General features: G+C 39.6%; 1 protein-coding gene across 1 annotated transcript in view; it reads right to left on the reverse strand.

Moving 5' to 3' along the window:
• Positions 1-705: 705 nt before the first annotated feature.
• ngfrb (nerve growth factor receptor b) overlaps positions 706-18,884 on the reverse strand; it is a 29,214-nt gene continuing 11,035 nt past the window's right edge. Inside the window, exons 3-6 of the mRNA XM_023402477.2 lie at positions 18,469-18,825; positions 7,973-8,183; positions 6,009-6,169; positions 706-5,019 (exon numbers count right to left, since the gene is read on the reverse strand). Coding sequence (XP_023258245.1) covers positions 4,676-5,019; positions 6,009-6,169; positions 7,973-8,183; positions 18,469-18,825 — 1,073 coding nt within the window. The 3' untranslated portion in view covers positions 706-4,675. The remainder of the gene's footprint in view (positions 5,020-6,008; positions 6,170-7,972; positions 8,184-18,468; positions 18,826-18,884) is intronic.

An 18,884-nucleotide genomic window follows, 5' to 3' on the forward strand; every position in this document is an offset into this window, starting at 1 on the left:
ACAGGCCTTCTCCTTCCTGAAGGCAAAATACAAAAGAATCCAGGGCTGTTCCAGGACTACACCACACTGTGATTGTGTTGGAGCATGCAAATATGTGGATCACCAAAGTGTACTAGAAATAAGTAATTATAAAATATATAATCAATAAAAAATATATAAAGGAACCAATAAATTGTGAAATAGGTTAAGTAAATATTAAAACTCAAGGCATTACTATGAAATGTTATTTCATCATTCTTTTTTTCTTTTTTTTTTTTTTTTACATCATTACAGAGATTTATGGGAGTTTATTTTAATTTCATTATGGAAATTTTTATTTAGAATTGCCCCTTTTCAAAAATCTGTTTTCATTTATTAATGGCACAGTGTCACATTTTATTTCGTGACACTTTTCATAATGCCTCTTTTTACTTCCTGTTAGCTAAAGCAACACAATGAACTAACAAAACTGAACAATTAAATAACATGTCATAATAATAAGTATTAGTAGATTATTTAACAATTTATTTATAGATTTTATAATCATATTTTAATAACAATATTAATATTATTTTTCAATATCTCATTTATATACATTTTTACTATTGAACACTTTGGGCTTCCATACCAATGTGCATTACAATTTAGGTTACTGTGTTCCTGTGGATGCAAGTGTGTGCTCTCTTAGGTTTGTGTGTGCATTGTTGGATCAATACAGAGCATAAGTGCATTTAAGAGCTTTATTAGTGGTTTTACTGCTTGTCTGTGGTAGGAATTTTGCAAATTCACATTAAGTATAGTACAGTATATGTATTAGTATACAAGGAACATTCAGTATCTCTCACATTTGTACAATTCAGTCCTGGTGCACTGTCAGTCTTGTCAATATGAGCTACATTTCCAGGGCTTTTTTTTATTTTTCATCCTCCAAAGACGGTCTTTTAGTTCCCCGTCTCCAACCTCCCACCACCATCTGCAAGATTACTTTGTTACTCTCAAGTGCAATATCATGACATGTTCACCTTCAGTTGGGTTTTCTGTTCAAGCAATTCAACCTCTGGTCAATTAAATCTTTAATATCGATCAAACCAAACAAATACTGTCCAAGGAATGGCCCCAATCTTCAGTACAAGTTTCTGACAAACTCTCAAGACATGTCATGTTGACTAAGCTATTGTAGAATGGACAAAGGGCTTTCAGGGAAGGTCTTTCTATGGTGATGGATAATATTGAACACAAGCACTTAACAAAAATAATTTCTTTGGTGTCGTTAAACCAAAGTGGAGAGTGTTTCCTATTACTACCTACTATTAATTAATAAACTTCATCAATTTATCAAAGCAAAGTCATATTAAGACCTATAGGTTTTGTGCAACATTTCGGGTAACTAAGAACTTGCATTTCTTTCAACTTTTTACTTAAAATGCAACATGTTCCTTGAGTCAAAGCCTCAAGGAAAAAATGTAATAAAGTAGGTTGTACACATCTAGACTATAGTTTGTCTATTTTTGTTATTTAATGAATACTTACTGTTGCAACACTTAAATTTATGCACATATATCTGATATTTTGGGAAATATTGCTTTCTTGCCAAGACTAAGATAAAAAGATTGATACCACTCGATACCACTATTGATACCACTCTGTATATGTCTGATACATGTCAGCAGTCAGTTAGCTTAGCTCGGCATAAAGACTAGAAACTTATGGAAACAGCTAGCCTAGCTCTGACCCAGCACAACACTTTTTTTTTTACGTATTAAACAAACAACAGAGCCAAGTGAACTGTTTCCCTCTACATCCAGTCTTTATGCTAAGCTAAGCTGCTAGCTCTAGCTAAATTTATCATAAACACGCCTAAGAGTGGCATCAATCTTCTCATATAGCTCTCAGCAAAAAGGTGAGTGAGTGTATTTCACTACTCAAGTGGTGTTCTACTAAATGGGCGATTTGAGTCTAGAGTTCTGATTAGGTATTTTAATTATGTGTTCCCCATTTGTGTCCAGTCTTAATGACACAATACCTTAATACACCTGATGGTAAATAATTTGTCAATTGCACCAAATACCTCACAAAGGTACCTCTCTACCCTTTGGGCTTTCTTCTAAACTTGGACAGCACTGATATTGTAACAAAGTCCCCATTCACATATTATACAGTGGCACCTTCCAGGCGTTAACTAAGATAAAAACTGAAAATGAAAATTACAAATTATTTACAAGTTTAAAAAAAAAACAAGAACTCAAGAAGATATACTTACAAAAACAGAAATATACAACATCAGCGGACACCTGAAATAGTTCCCAGGCACTTGTGATGCAAAACAGACAAACATTATTACACATGTAAGTGCTACGATCTAGGACAATAAGAGAAATGTAATACCATATACAATTGTTATTTGGGAATTAAAATACAACAAACCTTTGAGAGTAGAGTGAGAATACCTTCATTTAAAGTAACACTACAGCATGAAGCTCAGTATGCTAATGGTTAGTAACAATGTACAATCTGTACCCAGAGTAACAGATGAAGTGGTGATATAGGTAAGTTTAGCACAGTAAACTATTTGCTCCTTCACATTTTCCCCCAAAATAGACGATAAACAAAAAGGGGAAAAAAGTAGGTCTGATGGGTCATCAGTTGGCAGCACAATAATCATATCATAATTATGATGTTGAAGTATGCTTTGACAAATTCAAACCAAATAGGTGCAACACAATACAAAGTAAAAAGCACATAATGCCAGAGGAATGCCATTCTATACACAAACAAGCTGATTAATGCAAATGCAGATTCCTGTGTTTCACCTTTACATTTAAGTAATCCAAAACTTTTCCGCTTTCCTTTGGCCTGAATTCATCCCACATCCTTTGACGTATGTCTCTACTGGCTTGCCTTTTATCCAGAAGCCATTGTTGAAAACAATGAGGAAACAAGACACCCCTTTTTTTTTTTTTTTTTCTCTGTCCCGTTTCCCCACTCTAATTCACCTGTTTGAAGGATTGTCAGTCGCAAGAATCGCTGCTTTGGATAAGCAACGTCTCCTCTTGAACAATTATAGATTTTTCAGTTAGTCATAGAGGGTGAAATATTAAGTGTTATATCGATGTAACACAATCATTTAAGATACCCTGAGAAATGAAGCAAAAAAGATAGAAAACTCTGGGTTTTTGCTTTGCATCCTGGTCATTTGTACTCTATGTACATTTGTTCTGTCTTGGGATTTGTGCACTGGCTGACAATGAGTTGCTAGTTTCTGCATGCTGTTTACTGTTAATGTAGCATTTCACCATCTATAGTGCACATCGCAAATCATACAATTTTTAGACATATTTGAAAGACACAGTTACCTTATCTTTTCTACTAACAGTGAGATTAAACAGTATATGGTCCCCTTGTAAGACTCCATACAGTATATGGCAGGATCTGAAGTTTTCTGTGTCTCCTAGACTAAACAACAATGCAAATACATACATGTTCTGTGTGTGTGTGTTTGTATAGTACATGCATGCATGGCTACATACTGCAGGTCTATGTGTGTACTGTATGTATGTATAGTATGTGCATGTCTCTAATTGATGTGTGCACTTGTCTCCTTATGTACATAAAGAATACATGTTTGTTACTGGGTGACTTGAGTTTTGAGTCCCACGTCCTTCCCTTTTCTGGGTCAGTATGAAGCAATCTGTGTAGGAGCTCCTGTGTTACGCAGATAGGCCCGAGCACATAGACTGGAGTCTCATGTTGCCTTGGTCAATGATCTGCCCCACAGACCACCTGGTTGGTAAAGTCCAGCCAGCAGTTCATCTAGAACTTGTCTGGGGGAAAAAAAAGAGTCTGCAGAAGTCTTTTAAGACAAAGCCAACGTTGAGATTAATTCCACATGTGCTGGAACTCCATGTTTTAAATCTAACACAAATATTTAAAAGCAGAGTAAATACCTGTACTTGGCTTTTGTTTTTGCTGAAGGAGAAAAGGTTCATTTGAAATGCGTCCAAGCGTCTTTCCTCAGATTGTCATATTTGCAAAGATCCAGATACTCTGTGGTATGCAGGCCTCAATCCGGTAGCAGTAACAGACACAAGCCATTTGTCAACTTAAATTCAAAAAGAGTAACATGGCATGTAAGTAATGTTGCTTGTCAGGTATGGTCTGGAGACGTTTACTCCTCTTTGGTAGCATGGATTTGAAAAGTAACATGTGGAGGTATGACACTGGCTTATGAAGGCTATAAGTAAGGGCCACATTGACTATTCTTGTTTAAGAATGAAGAATAAAGATGCAGAGAATCAAGAGCCAGGCATCCACTTTAACTTCCGTTCAAAGCCCACTGCTGCTCCATGGTTAATAAAGTCACATGAAACGGTCAGCTGAATGCTAAATAGTGTGGAAAATGACTGATTACACGCACATCCTGACAGTTAAATGAAAAGTTTTTGCTTCTTTCGCATTGATTTGATTCAGGAAGTTGATATTCATTCAGTTTTATCTGATTTCTGGCCTCTTCCTTTCTGGACTGTTGATTAAACATGGAACGATTCATCAAGATTCATGGCATTTGATCATCATGGTACTGCTGGCTTCAGGAGGGAACAGCTTAAAGCGGTTATAGCATGAATTATGTGGATTGTGGGAGGCCACGGAAGAATTTTAAGGCTAAGGTTCAGGTGGTTTGCTCTCTGTTAAGCTTAAATCACACTACAGAGGTGGCGGTTGGCTTTGCAGCAGTTGGGCTGAGCACAAGACTCTGGGCGATGTCATCGCGGTTGATCTTACGCAGTGCTGTGCACAGCGTGTCGATGCTGGCGCAGTCCTTGCTGGCCCAGTCGGACAAGAGTGCGCGCACAGGATGCTCTTCCTGCCGGAAGGTCGCGATCCGCTCCTCCTCGTACCCGAGAAGGCCCGCCAGGTTGCACCAGTCGCTGTCATCCATGTGGTCGCAGTCATCTCCCTCACTGCCCCTGAACAGCAGCTTCTCCACTCTCTCTCTGGTGTGAAGAGGAAGGAGCAAACAAGGCTCTTCATCCATGGTGACAACTGCAGAGGGAAAAGAACAAGTTCATTATTTGAATTATATGATTTATTTACAGTATATTGAGCTTTCCTTGAAACAATACTAAATGAGAAAAAAAAATATTTTAATAAAATTCATCATACTTTCATAAATCAATTATATTAAATTCAAATAATGGAATAAACAGAAATACCCATTTTTATTGCTCTCTATGAGCTTTTCAGCTTGCTGTAGATAATAGTAGTGTTGAAGCGATGCGAAGCGAAGGTTTGTTTGGAGTACATATAAGAAGCACTGGATAGCTGCAATGTTTGAGCAGCAATAACCTCTCTGTTTGACTACTTCCAACATCATTACAAAAACATCATAGTAGAAAATCCAAGAAAAAGGCACTTGACCTCTGGCCCCACAGTCTGAGTGTCAGGTCAACAGCAATGATTATTTAGCACCAAAAATATCACACATCCCAGAGATGACCACTTTAAGATACTGTCCAAATATGGACAGAAAACTGCTGTCCAAATACTTTTTTTCTGCTGCTCACACCACTTTATTTTCTTCATTTACCATTATCTGGACAAGCATGTAGCTTTAAAAGTCCTAAATTCTATCAAACTGGTTTTTCAGGGCTGGACTGGAAACTCTCAGGAGCATGTGCTGCCAAAAAAAACAAACAAACTCTATAGCTCTGTCAGTGTTGTAATCCTTGTTTGCTGATTTGCTACAGTAACTTCTTTTCTTTTGAGTGACATGGTGGGACAGTTTAGGGTGCAGCCGATAGTTTGCTCAAATTCAAAGAAACTCAAAATTCAGGTTCGCTATCAATCAGACGCATTTGTGAATCAGAAGAAAACTCATTAACAGGGGAATTCAATGCCAGATAAACACTGACTTCTGTGCTGAGATGTGCTTACACCCAATTTAAGTACAATAATTTGATAAATGAGGACTGTCGTATTTCTTTTGCATTAAGGGAGTGGCCCCTTTGATGGCGCAGGTATTCATGTGTTACCTGTCTGTGCTTGAGTCTGGCCCTGCTGCTCCTGCAGACTTTGGCTGTCCACAGAAATGCCGCTGTCGCTGTGCAGCTTCTCCCCCTCAGGGGATGGCGTCTGGTTCTGGTTAGCTGTACAGTTATTGGCTCCTTGCTTGTTCTGCTTACAGCTGTTCCACCTGAATGAAAATGAGTCGGAAGAGGAGAAAAACACAATTCAGGAAAAAAGCTTGATCCAAATCCCTCTTTAGAAGTTATTTAAGTACCTATTTTAACCTGCAATGACAAATCTTTTGGCTTCATGGGGGCAACAGAAACAAGCTGTGAACACAACACTGAGATATCATTTGATGTAGCGAACTTGTTAGCAAACAGTTCAAGAGCAACATTAACATTCATTTTCAATCTCCTTTTTGCTCTGATTTTGGTCTCCACCAACTCCTGAGGCAAATATCTGACTCTTTAGCTGCTAAATGCTCCACTATGTTTACCAGCTACTCACTGGTGCTGAGCAGGTAGTGTACACAGTTTATATTAGCTGTTTTGCTGAAAGAAATTCACCTGCTGTGGCCAAAAACTATACTGAAGAATCAGTTTTATTTATATAGCCCAATATCACAAATAACAAATTTGCCTAGCACAGTATAGGACACCCTTTGTCCTTAGACACTTGAATTGGACAAACTGACCAAAGGAAATGAAAAAACAAGGGGAAAAAATGTATGAAACGTCATGAATAACATCTGAAATTAGGAATGTGAATGAAAAATTGATGCCTTTCAAGTATCTCACAGGTGCAGAAAAAAACCTCATTAAATTGCAATCAGTAAGGTGTTGTTTTTTTACTAGCTAAAAAAAAACAACACCTTGATTTAAAAATAAATAAATAAAAAATAGGATTGCATAATCTGACATTATTATCAATACTTAATAGGTGTGCCATTCCATAACGGATTGTGGTTACTTGCTCTGCCAAGAACACCTAACCATGATCTGTAATGCCATGATGCCAGCCTATTACACAGAATATTACACAGTGATCAAACTATGGTAATAAAACTAGTTTACACTGAGGTAAGTTATTCAGAATTTGAAAGATATTAATATTCAAACAGAAGTGATGACGGAAGGTAAATCGTCCTCCTCACAATTCACTTCATATAGTAAGTTAGTTCAAAGATATTCAGTGAGACAGTCGCAGCTAAATGGTTAAACTCCTGCTGTCAGCTTCCCTGTTTACCCACCTATGTTTGGGTCCATCTCAAGGCTTCTGTGTTTGTATGTATAGACTTGCAACACTTGCCATGCCATACAACACAGTCAGATAAACATATTGTGTATTCAATATTTAAGCAGTAAACAGTTGGGTGTCTGTAGACATAAAGAGAGAAGCCTCTCAGCTATAAAAGAGAGTAAACAGGCTGTATTGTGACCCACAGGACAACAGTGTGCTCTCATCCAGAAAAGCATGATTTCATAAAATATGAAACTGGGGAAATTGTAAATGTGATTGAGTTTTGTTGTTTATATGCATTTGTAATGAGCTTCAGATGCATTTATTTTTCCTTTCACCTCCCTTCAGGGTTCAAGGATAAGTTTGAAGGGTCAAAAAGACAAAAACATCTATACAAAGTGGGGTCGAAAAATCTGAGACCACTTTCCCAGAATGGGTCGCAGACTGTATATTTCAACAATTCCAACTGACTTTTCTCTCCTTTCAGTTTTTTTCTCAGAATTTAGGATACGTAGGATTATGGCCGTTATTCATGGACAGTTGTGATTATATTGGCAGTCCAGTTGTTGCACTCCACCCAAAAAATTCTTTCAACCTACAATTTGTTCTTACGAAACGCTGTCATGCTTGTCTTTCTGAAAAAGCGGCAACTCAAAAATACATCACTCTTACTGGCAACTACTTTGGTTCATCAGGAATCATAGTGCATCATTTTCAAATTCTGTTTCATGCTCTTTTCTGTCCTTACTTCTTGAAGATGATGAACGCCACGAGGCCAACCACGACGGCTGCAAGGATGGAGCAGTAGATGGGAATGAGTTTGTCGTTCAGACCCTGATAGAGCCGCTCCTGGGAATCACCGTTGGTGGTAGTGGTGGTGCTGTCTGTAGGGCCCTCTGATAGAAGGTCTTCATAGATGGACGTGGATGAATCTATGAATGGCGTGGTCATGTAGCGAACTGTGAAAGACAAATTGGTAGAGAGAAAATCTATATGAGTTTCCTGAATATATGAAAACAAAGCAACACTGCAATGACAGTCATTTACTGCACATTTTCTTTGATACCCTGATCAGGATATTTTAAGCTTGAAAATATGTTTGGAAAATGGTGTCCAAGATTTAAATAAAAAACATGACACTGAGACATTGGTCATCTACTGTATCTTCAAGCTCCTGTCACTGTTTTCTCTTCTATCCACCATAGCCAGTGTATCCATAAATGTCTCTAATGCTGCCCACATACAACAAGTGCACCTACACACACATTACAGACCACATCACTTGGTCATTTCCCCTTCTCCCTAGGCAGCCATTAACGAGGGTAAAAGCAAGTTTGTCCATCCAGTTCTTCCCACTTTCTTCTAACCATTAACGCTAAACAGACCTGTTCACTCCTCACCGCGGATGTGGAAACCTATCCTCGCCTGTCACTTACTTACAGTTACTCACATCAACAACAGGAAATCATCCCGTTGATTTCCAAGGCCTCTAAATACCCCAGGAGAGTTGCTGAGTGCAAGGTGGCCATTTTTCACTAATGAGGCGAAAACATTTTTAATGAATGCTTATTTAGATGGATGCACAGCTGCTTTGGGCCGTTTAGCTGAAGGAGGATGTGATAAGTACTTTAAGGCAACACCAATACACTGAACATCCTGTTAAGTTATTGTGCCAGATGTCCATCATTCTTAATCATTAACCTGTAAAGCCATTGATTTTTTTCACTAAAATACTTAAAATGACATTGGTATCATATTACACTGAAGCCTAAAGGGAAACGTGCTGCCTTGCAGGGTTATCCACTACACTGTGCCAATTTTATTTGTGACACATGGCAAGTGAATTTTAATACGTGCAGTATTTGTAAATATAAACTATTCAAGGATGTCACAACTGCTGTTTGTTTTGCTGCTAATTTGTTAGCATTGGTCCTAAGCCAGTTTCATACTTGTTTCCCACTGGGTTCAGTGAACCATGTGCTGCTGTTAAGTGACCTTTCAGCTCACTCGACACGGCACAGTTACAACTGGCTAGCTAAAGCCACAACACCCCCCTTCATCCATAGATAAAAAAATCATAAACCCTTATATGTCCATCATATTGTTGCACCCTCTTCTTCTGCAACAGTTTGAAAACACCAGACTGGAGATTTAGCCACCAAATGTTTATCTTGACAGACGATATTTGCATAATGGTAGTGGATGGCGTCGGATGAGTGTGATGCTAAATGGGTGGAGTTTTCTTAATAAAAATACCAATATATTGTGAATATATCTGTGAACAAAAAGAGCCTAAGAAACACAGAGAGGATGCTATTGATGCACTGCAACATATCAAATTCCTTCCCATCCTCTTCACTATCCCCCATAGCCAAACACAGACACATACACACCACCATCACTACCATGGTTTGTCTGTCTCTCCTTGGCTGCCTTGACCCCCCATCAACACAAACATACTCGAAATCAGACACCATTCATTGACAGAGATCCTCTTTGTCCAGCACAAATGCCCCCTCCCCATCTTTTTATCTGTCAATCCTCTCTCTATCCATTTTGCCTCAAGCTATTCTCTTGCTCACTCCTATCAGGCATTTCATTCTCGGTCAATCAGTCCTACGGTCAGGTGGACGGCACTTTTTCTCCCTTGCTCAACCAAATTTCTCTTTCAAAGCACCTTCACTGAAAGCAAACACTATCATTTTTGTCTAACCTTTCTGGTTACGTCTTTTTATTCTTTTTTTTTTTTTCATTAACCATCCATCCATTTTCTCCCCACGTCTCTGCATCATTACTGTGTTCTCCCTCCTCCCTCCCTCTATAATTAACAGTTAAATCAAGGCCCTAAGTGCCTTTTCCTGAGCCACTTGCTCAACCTCTCACATCGGATGGTCTGGCCTCACTGCGGGTTGACCTCCTCCTGCTTAGCTCAGCTTCTTTCCAGTCCACACAGAGCTCAGTGGTTACCAGACCAATGCTCTCACAGAGAGTTATCATGTCAAGACATTTTAGTGATCAGCTCAGCAATGGTTCCCTCATAATAACAATCCCTCAGGTGATAAGCCAATTGGAGAATATTTGAGGAGAGCACAATAAATAACCTTATCCATTTATCAAAAATGCATCAATATCAAACGCCAGAAAAACAAAAGGCAAATGGGAAGAAAAAGCTATGTTGAAGGTAAATAGGAAGAGATGTACAGCTCAGGACATAATGATGGAAAGTACCAATATACTGTGTTACTATACTGACTTAGAAAATGAAAAATAATGCAAAATCTTGGAAGGAGTAAAAAGAATAAGAAAGCCTTTTGTGCCATCAAGATTACTCTTTTAAGACGAGTAGAAATACATACACTTGAAATAAGATTATTTCATTCCAACATTTAAATGTGGATCAATATATGGAAATCACATGTCCAACAGGAATACACTGCACAATTTCCATCACACATATTTGTCTCTTGACATCTGAACTATCTTTTTAATTTATCTAACCCAGTATGTCTAAGCAATATGTTATATATTACTTTATTTAAAAAAAATGTCTCAAATTGGTCTTCTATGGTGTTCTAGCCCTGGTCCTAAGGCCAAATGAGACAGACAGTAGAGCTGAAAAGACATAAAATTAATATGAAATATTTTCATGATCATGAGAACTTGTTTTTGTCTCATATTCCAGTAAACTAAATATCTTTGGGTTTTAGACTCTTGTTCAGACCAAAGAAGGCATCTGAAGTCATCACTTTGGTCTCTGAGGAACTATGATGGGCATTTTTCACTCATGAAAATAAGATTAATTATTAATCCTTAGTTGCATCCCCACTGTAGCATGTACATCATATGTATTCTAAAACTGTAAGAGTGCAAATTTAAACACATGCTGTTGTTCCCATTGCCAAAATGTGGCAGTAGCTTGTCATTAAAATCATAAAACTTGAAAGGCATGGAGCTGTCAAAATTACAGGATCAGCAGCTCCTCTGAACAAACCATTAATTGTTCAGCATTATATGGTTGTTAGTAAAATTACCGGAACTTTCCTCCTGGGTTTGTCTGTTAATAATTAACTTGTGACAGGAAATCTGGGCACGTTTACTTGCCAGCATTAAATGAGTAACTATATAAAAAGAACTCTGTTGTTGTCGTTGCTCTGTGCCCTCATACGAGTGTTTATGTATACAGTGGGAGTGTGTGTGTAATCTGTGTTCAAAGTGTGTATGTGTGGGGTTCCCTGCAGCAGCCACACCTGAGTTAAACTCGTTATTCCAACCTCTTGCAAACAGGTGTTGTTGCTGTTTCAACACCTTACGCTTTGAAAGCTGACTTTGGATTCAAACTAAAAAGGAAAGGAGGAGCTTCTGACACAAGCAAGTTGTGTATTTTTATTATATGTCATTACACCTGAGTGCAGCTGAGACTGCTGCCAAGACCTGCCCAACAAAACCTGAAATGCCTTCACCAATGATGGACATTTTTAAAGTATTCATGTTGTTACAATGAGCACAAGTGAGTGCTGAAGAATGCTGTTGCCCCTGTTTCGCTGATCTGGTTTTGACATTTGCGATTTCTTTTGTTTTACCTACCTTTACATGAACCATCTCATTTTTCTGTCCACTTGCTCCTGACTGAACACACCCCTGAATGTGTTTGTGTGTTGGTGAATATGTACCAGGTGCATGTGTGCATTCCTGTGTGTGTTTGTGTGCGTGCGTGCGTGCGTGCGTGCGTGCGTGCGTGCGTGTGTGCGTGCGTGTGTGTGCGTGCCTGTTCTGCGGCAGAATGTGATCAGCACTCGTAGAGGTCAACCAGAGAAACCCGAGAGTGCAAAGGAGTAACTCCATCGCTTTTATCGACCAGGGCACGTTCTCAGCATCTGCTCTCTCTCTCTCTCTCTCTCATGCTTTCTCCATCTCCACTCTGCAGCTCTGTGTTCCCCTTCCTATGTGCCACTCTTATTGTCATTTATGTTCTGTTATACAATTACCTTACCCTTTGTAAAGGATTTTGAAGTTGTAATTAATGGCTTTATTAATGATCATTAAAACATTTACTAATGTTTATAGACAAACTGTATGTCAGCCACACATTTTTGGAAAAACAATACAATCTTAATTTATGGACTTTTATGATCTGTAAAGAATGCTGGAACACATTAATTTCAGAAAACTACAAAAGCAGCTTTCAATGTGACAGAAACAACGTAACAAATGAGCATCAACACAAAAGTCCATGAAATTCCCTTTTTTATGCCACAGTGTAGTAATTCAGCTCTAGGCAGCTATGACAGATAAGAAGATAAATATCGCTGAGAAAAAGGCTTGGCTTGGCAGAGACACAACTCCCCAACACATGCTGTAAATCCTCATGAGGACAAAACCTTGACTTCCTAAGCAGAACTTCTGGCAATGAATGAACGGCACGAGCGAAAGCGCAAGTGTTGTGGTCACCCTTGGACCAGGCTCACTCATGCCAAATCAGCTCCGAAAATTTCCCCTGGAACCTCGAGGGGCAAATTCTTGAGGGATGGTAGGCGACTTCAGGAGACTGAGTCATGGCCACAAGAGGTCAATTCTTGCTTGGCACCACGGAAAGAGATGCAGTCGACTTTAAAACTTCCTTTATCATGACAATGCTCACTCTGTGTGGAGCAGGGAGCAAAAGGGTTAAAGAGAGAAGGTCAACTGTGGCCCTACAGCCCAAGTCAGTAGAGATATAAGTCAGTAGATGTGCGGAAACCAAGCTATAGCAACACAATGAGTGACTGTGCAATACAAAGACGGTGAATTGTTTAGTCAGTCTGGGGTTGAGGATTCTTCACAACTATTGATGTGGTAATGCTTTGGACACAGGAAATCAGGAATGTTGATGGCATTTTGCCCTTTATCATTTTCACCATTTGTCTCCCGCTCTTTATATGTCTGTCGGATGTTTGCTGGAACTGACCATTTGATAGCCCCTCCCATACATAGTGATTGTCCAATCATAGCAGAGCAACCACAACCAGGCAATGGCAAGCCTTTCAAATGTTGGACAACTCCACATGTGGATTGGTGCATGGGGCTTAAATAGTTTGGAGGGTGTTTTCTTTTTTGCCAACTTTATGCCCAGAACATGTAGCTTTAGCTTCAGCCTTTTAGCCTGCTATTATATGCTGTTTGTAGCCATCAAGACAGCTTAATACGACCCATAGTTACAATTTATCGGGGCACTAATTCAGCTCCTATGAGTCGTATCAGATGGTCATTTAGGTTGAAGGACATGTTTCCATCAAGTGCATGGTTTTTACAAGATCCTGTTTTAAAAAAGAGTCACATTAAAAAGATTAAAAAATGAGCCACAGATGGTGTTTTCAACCAATTTATAGAGCTAACATTAGCTTAATTGGCCAGCTAGCTACAGCTGATTCAATCTGGCAATTTCTGTCACCCTTGTCATTCTATAGTTTATATATGATTGAACAGAAAGCTTAACAGGCATAGCAAACAGTAATTTAGGTACACAGCTTAGCGAACCGTCAATTCCCCATGCACAAATCTGTTGACACGAACCAAGGAAAGAAAGCCAATCCACCTCAATCGCTCCCATCTTCCCTTGCCCTCCCTTACTCCATATATCCCTCCCTTGTTTTCCCTTCCTCTGTCCTTCAGTCTGGATTTACTTGAATTGGTCTGGCCCTGAGTGCTATGCATGGAGCTAGTTAAAAGATTACACTTTCTGATTTCTGGAGGGCAGCCTGTCAATCATTAAGGTCAACCAAACTCAGGAAGGAAACAGCTCCCTCCTCCTACTCACCTATCAATTCAATAACCAAATGCACTTGGCCAAATCACCCTGCTCTCCCCTCTTGTTTCCTCCCTGCTCCTCCCATTAGACCTTCATCCTTCCATATGCTGTATCTGTTACGTTCAATAAGTCATCTTGTTCATTTCAATCTGTGCGCAGGAATCTCAATGCCCGTGCGCATACACAGCTTAGTGTGTGTGTTGTGTGACTCATACTCATGTAATCCTGTTAAGTTTTGTGCATGTAAGTGCATGAATGATATAATTGCATGTCTCCTGCAAACCACAACCTGTTGCCCCTTCTGCCACAGAACCAGAAACCCTGGCTTTGGGCAGTAGGTCACTCCACATCTGTGCAGTCGACCCTGGGTACAATCTTATGGAGAAACAGGGTCATGGAATGAAAGCCCCTGTTTCCCAACCTTGAGGGCTCATAACCAAAACCTCAAGCTGATAAGAACAGGCGGTAACTTCTCAGTCAAACTCAAGCATTGCTCATTCAACTCTAACCATGGTATGAAAGGACCTTGTCACAGTGTGTTGGCATGACTCCTCACTCCTACTGACAATACCTTTTCAAACAATCTCTCTCTGGGCTCAATAGGAATTACTTAGGGAAACGAACCCCCTCTTTCTCTGATAGAGATTAAATATCTATCTATCTTAATATTAATTATAGCTACCACTACGGTATCATTGATTTGTCTTAAATGATACATGATAACACAGTAGATACCACTTTGAAGGACGGTTAATAAGAGCACTGTTTTTGGCCAACTTCACTTGGCCCGCTGTTGTTGTGACCCTTGAAAGGATTGTAGGGATTATGCCATGTTGTTCAATACACCTCCCCAGGGGAAACTCATACTGCTTGAACTTTTCCACAATGACCCTCTCCACATACAAGCCTCCCATGACCTTCAACCTCTGACCTTGCTTGGCGGCCTGCAGAAGAGTGGAAGTCATATCACACTTCTTAAGATAAGCATCTTGCCTTCAGACCCTCAACTCTGTGGGTCTAGTCTAACAAAGTCTGGTCAGTATTAACATGTTTTACCATCAGAGAGAGATGAAGAGAGAGTTTTTTATTTTCCGGGTAAGACCCAAAACAAACCACTAATCCCTTTGGAAAAGTGGAAGGAAATTAGATTTTCACCCCACATATCAGCTGAGCTTGTGTCCACATAGAGGGAGCTAAATCGTCACAAGGTACAATTCACCACTAGCCTAAACTCAAATATAATCCAAACAGTAACAACCATAAATCTAGCTTTCTCTGTGAAAATAACCAACAGTAAAGTCAAGGTGATGTTCTGGTCCTTCCGTCTTCTGCTAAACTATGTCTCCAATGTCTCAAGTTAAGACTTGTCTTTTCACAAGCAGTGGCCTTCTGTGTGTTCCTCTCCCTCCACCCTCCTGACTGTGTTTAGCCTTCAGGCCTGCGTCGTCTGACTCCACAACACTAATGGATACGGACGTCTGGCAGCACTACAGATTTGTAAGTGCTGATAACGCGTGTGCTTCGTTAAAAAGATTACATTAGAAATAAAGAGCACATGATTGGGTTAGAGCGAGGAACAACATATGATGATGAAGCCCATACACAATGGACTGTGAGCCACCATGCCTGGAAACACAGCTAATTCACATTAATCATGAAATATACTGCGTTAGTTATCTAAATGATATTTTAGTTTTGGAGTTCTGGTTCCTTATATCTTGATCGTGGATGAATCATCTCTCCTTCTACCACAATTCTCTCTCAGACCACAAGTTGAATCAAGCTGCATTAAAAGATCATCCTCAATGAAAGAGTTTTTTTTTTTTTTTTTTTTTACAGCAGAGGGACAGTCTCTGCAACATCAATATGTTGTGTCCACTTCTGGTTATCATATAACCTTTTCTGTCTGTGGTATTTTACCTGGTTCTTTCAAAGACGGGCAGACACTGGGCGATTTATTAATATAGTGTGTTGCATTAGCTCATACTACATGTTTTAATCACTCCGCAGGGCCAAAGTATATGTCTACGATCACTTACTTTTTACATATTACTCATTCCTCAACAGAAAAGGTAAATACATAACCTGTTACATTACTTTTACTACTCTGTGAAATACACCTTCAGAGGCAGTGAAACTGCCACTTTTAACTATCCAATCACATCTGAAGGATTTGATTCAAACTAAACCCTGTCCTCAAATTCAAAGCCCTTACACCACTTGTTACAGATGGAGATGTTGTATAACAAAGGGATGTGCACACAGCTTGTTCATAATTTTTGTCCTTATATTCTAATAGGCTGACACGTTGATAGAAAAAAAAAAACTTTATGCAATTCTACTTTGGACAGAAAGCAACAAAAAATAGAATATAGACCTGCACAAGGCTGGGAAGATGCTGGCAACATGGTCTGTTTGTTTTAAGGCAAAGCTCAGTTTTATTTATATCATAGCAGTCTTAGTAAGACTGGGACCCTCAGTAAGACTACAAAAGACTACATGTAAAATGTTTCACCAGTAATATTAAATCAAGTTCACTACAGCTTTTAACAGATCGCTTGGTTGCAGCCATGTGGGAAATCAGATCATGGAAATACCTAAACAAAGTTTCTGACATGCCAGAGGTCCATGTGGTCATCAAACAGCCACTAAAACTGAACATCAAACCACAGTTGATATTGTGGAAATTTGGCCTAATTCCAATATCAGCAGAGAGAAGAATTCTGGGTTACAATCAAATTTAAGCTCTACAGTGTCTGCTCAATGTAAGCAGTTTCATTGTTTTCTACAAGGGCTTTACATAAAAGACTTTTAACAGCTCAAATCCTCCAGTGTCATTTCAACTCAGAAACTCCAGAAAAAAAAAAATATATGTAGCACAAATCTACATAAGTTTTACTATCTGTTTTATTCATTACTTGCTCCTTCAAGTAGCCCCATGGGCTAAACTGAAATCCCTCACAGGGCAAACAGGATCGTGGGAGAGGCACAAAAGACTCCCTTTAGCCTGAGACTTGCTCTTTCTTCACCACTGTGATAACAACATCCTTCAAACCGCTGCTCCAACAGACTTCATGGCTGTTCAACAGACTTCTTTTATTGTCATGTCACAGAAGCGTTGATTTAATCTGTGAGGCATCAGGTCATTGGAATGAGCAGTGACTGCAGTCATATGGAATTTGTGATTTGAAGTGTGATACCCACAGGGTGCAATGATATAAAAGAAATTCAGAGCCCTGTTCAGAGATATGACCTCCTTGTAAACCCTCAACACAGAGAGAGTGTGGTCTTTGTATCTTTGGATGGGATGAGTCGGTGAAGACAATGAGACAACCTTTGGCGTGGCATTTAGGTCGATGGGTTAACAATGTCTATAGTGTCGCACTGAGATGATCCGATTATGTGACGGACAATGTGGATGTCCAGTGTGTTGCACTGTCCGTACAGTGCTGGACAGCGAGTATGTGCTCACATTGACTCTATTCAGTCCACGATGACCCTGGGCGATGCACCCCATCATTCAACTCTACTGCCTCTGCATAGAAGTTCATCATAAACTTGCCCAGTGTTTAGATAGGGTCATCCCACAGCCATTTGCTAAATAGCTGAAAAATAAATCTCCGAACAAGTGGATTCATTGTCTTGTTAAAAGAATAGATGAGTTTTTCAGGAATTCAATTTTTTCTTACTAACCAATGTAAAACAATCTCTTGAATGCCTTATTTATATCTTGTTCTCAGCATTAAACATTCCGAACTTAATAACCTATCTTTTATGGGAAAGTTCGCCAAAAGGGGCATAGCGACATCCATTTCTGAGATTTCTGCTGTCGCCTCAATACAATGAAGGAGAATACGATTTCATTTAGGGTGCTCAAATCCTTAAAAATGACATTTGTAAAACTCATCAGCAATGTGATTCCTCAGACATAATATCCTTGTTGCTCTATAATACACACACCTCCCTGTGAGTGGTGTTTGTCAGTTATATCGCACCCTTATTTTCCTTGTATGTTGGGGGTGCAATTGACAGCCAAATGCTTGTGGGTGTGTGATGTGTTCAAACTCTGAAGCTTAAAGAGATTGTTTGACATTTTTCAGAAATATACTTATTTGTTTTCTTGCAAAGAGTTGGATGAAAAAAAAAAAAACACTCTAATATGAAGCTACAACTGGGAGCTATCCTACCTGTGTCCAAAGCTAGCACATCCATGTCACCGCAGGGGTTCGCATGACACAACATTCATCACCTGCCTATGTCTTAGCGTACAGCCTAGAACTGAGGTGTACAAACCGGAAGTGTGAAATTGTGTGCAGAGCGGACACCCAATGTAGAATAAGCAGAATCAAAGAGACATCTGTTTTGTAAATGTATGAGAGCCTTAATTTGGCAGCTACATACAAGTACACTGTGATTTAATGTTCATTTCACTATGAGCCTTTGGGAGTTAATCGTCTTACCTTGACAAACTGTGTCACTGACAGACGTACAGGCCTGTAACTCATCCCCTTCATCACAGAGGGTGCAGGGGATGCAGGGCTCTCGAGAACTTTCCTGGTCTGAGTACGTGTCCCCGATGCACTGCTCACACATAGTGTCATGGTCAAGCTCGCAGCTGAGCAGCATGCCCTGGCCTTCAGGACATTTGGTGCAGGGTTGGCACCGCTGAGAGATTTCATCCAGGTAGTAGCCGTAGTTGCACACACAGGTGGCGTCGTTGGAGTCCGTGCAGGGCGTCTCCATGCGGAGTAAACCTGTACATTGTGTGCACGGCTGGCATTGCTCCATGTGACTCAGGTTTTCTGAGAAAGTTTCACCTGAAAGAAGAGGGATGAAAATTGTTATTGGACTTTTTATCCGCAAGACGGCTGATTTC

Source organism: Seriola lalandi, unplaced genomic scaffold (genome assembly GCF_002814215.2).
Source record: "Seriola lalandi dorsalis isolate HSWRI2012SDOR001 ecotype SW California unplaced genomic scaffold, Sedor1 jcf7180002053933, whole genome shotgun sequence".
NCBI lineage: Eukaryota > Metazoa > Chordata > Actinopteri > Carangiformes > Carangidae > Seriola > Seriola lalandi.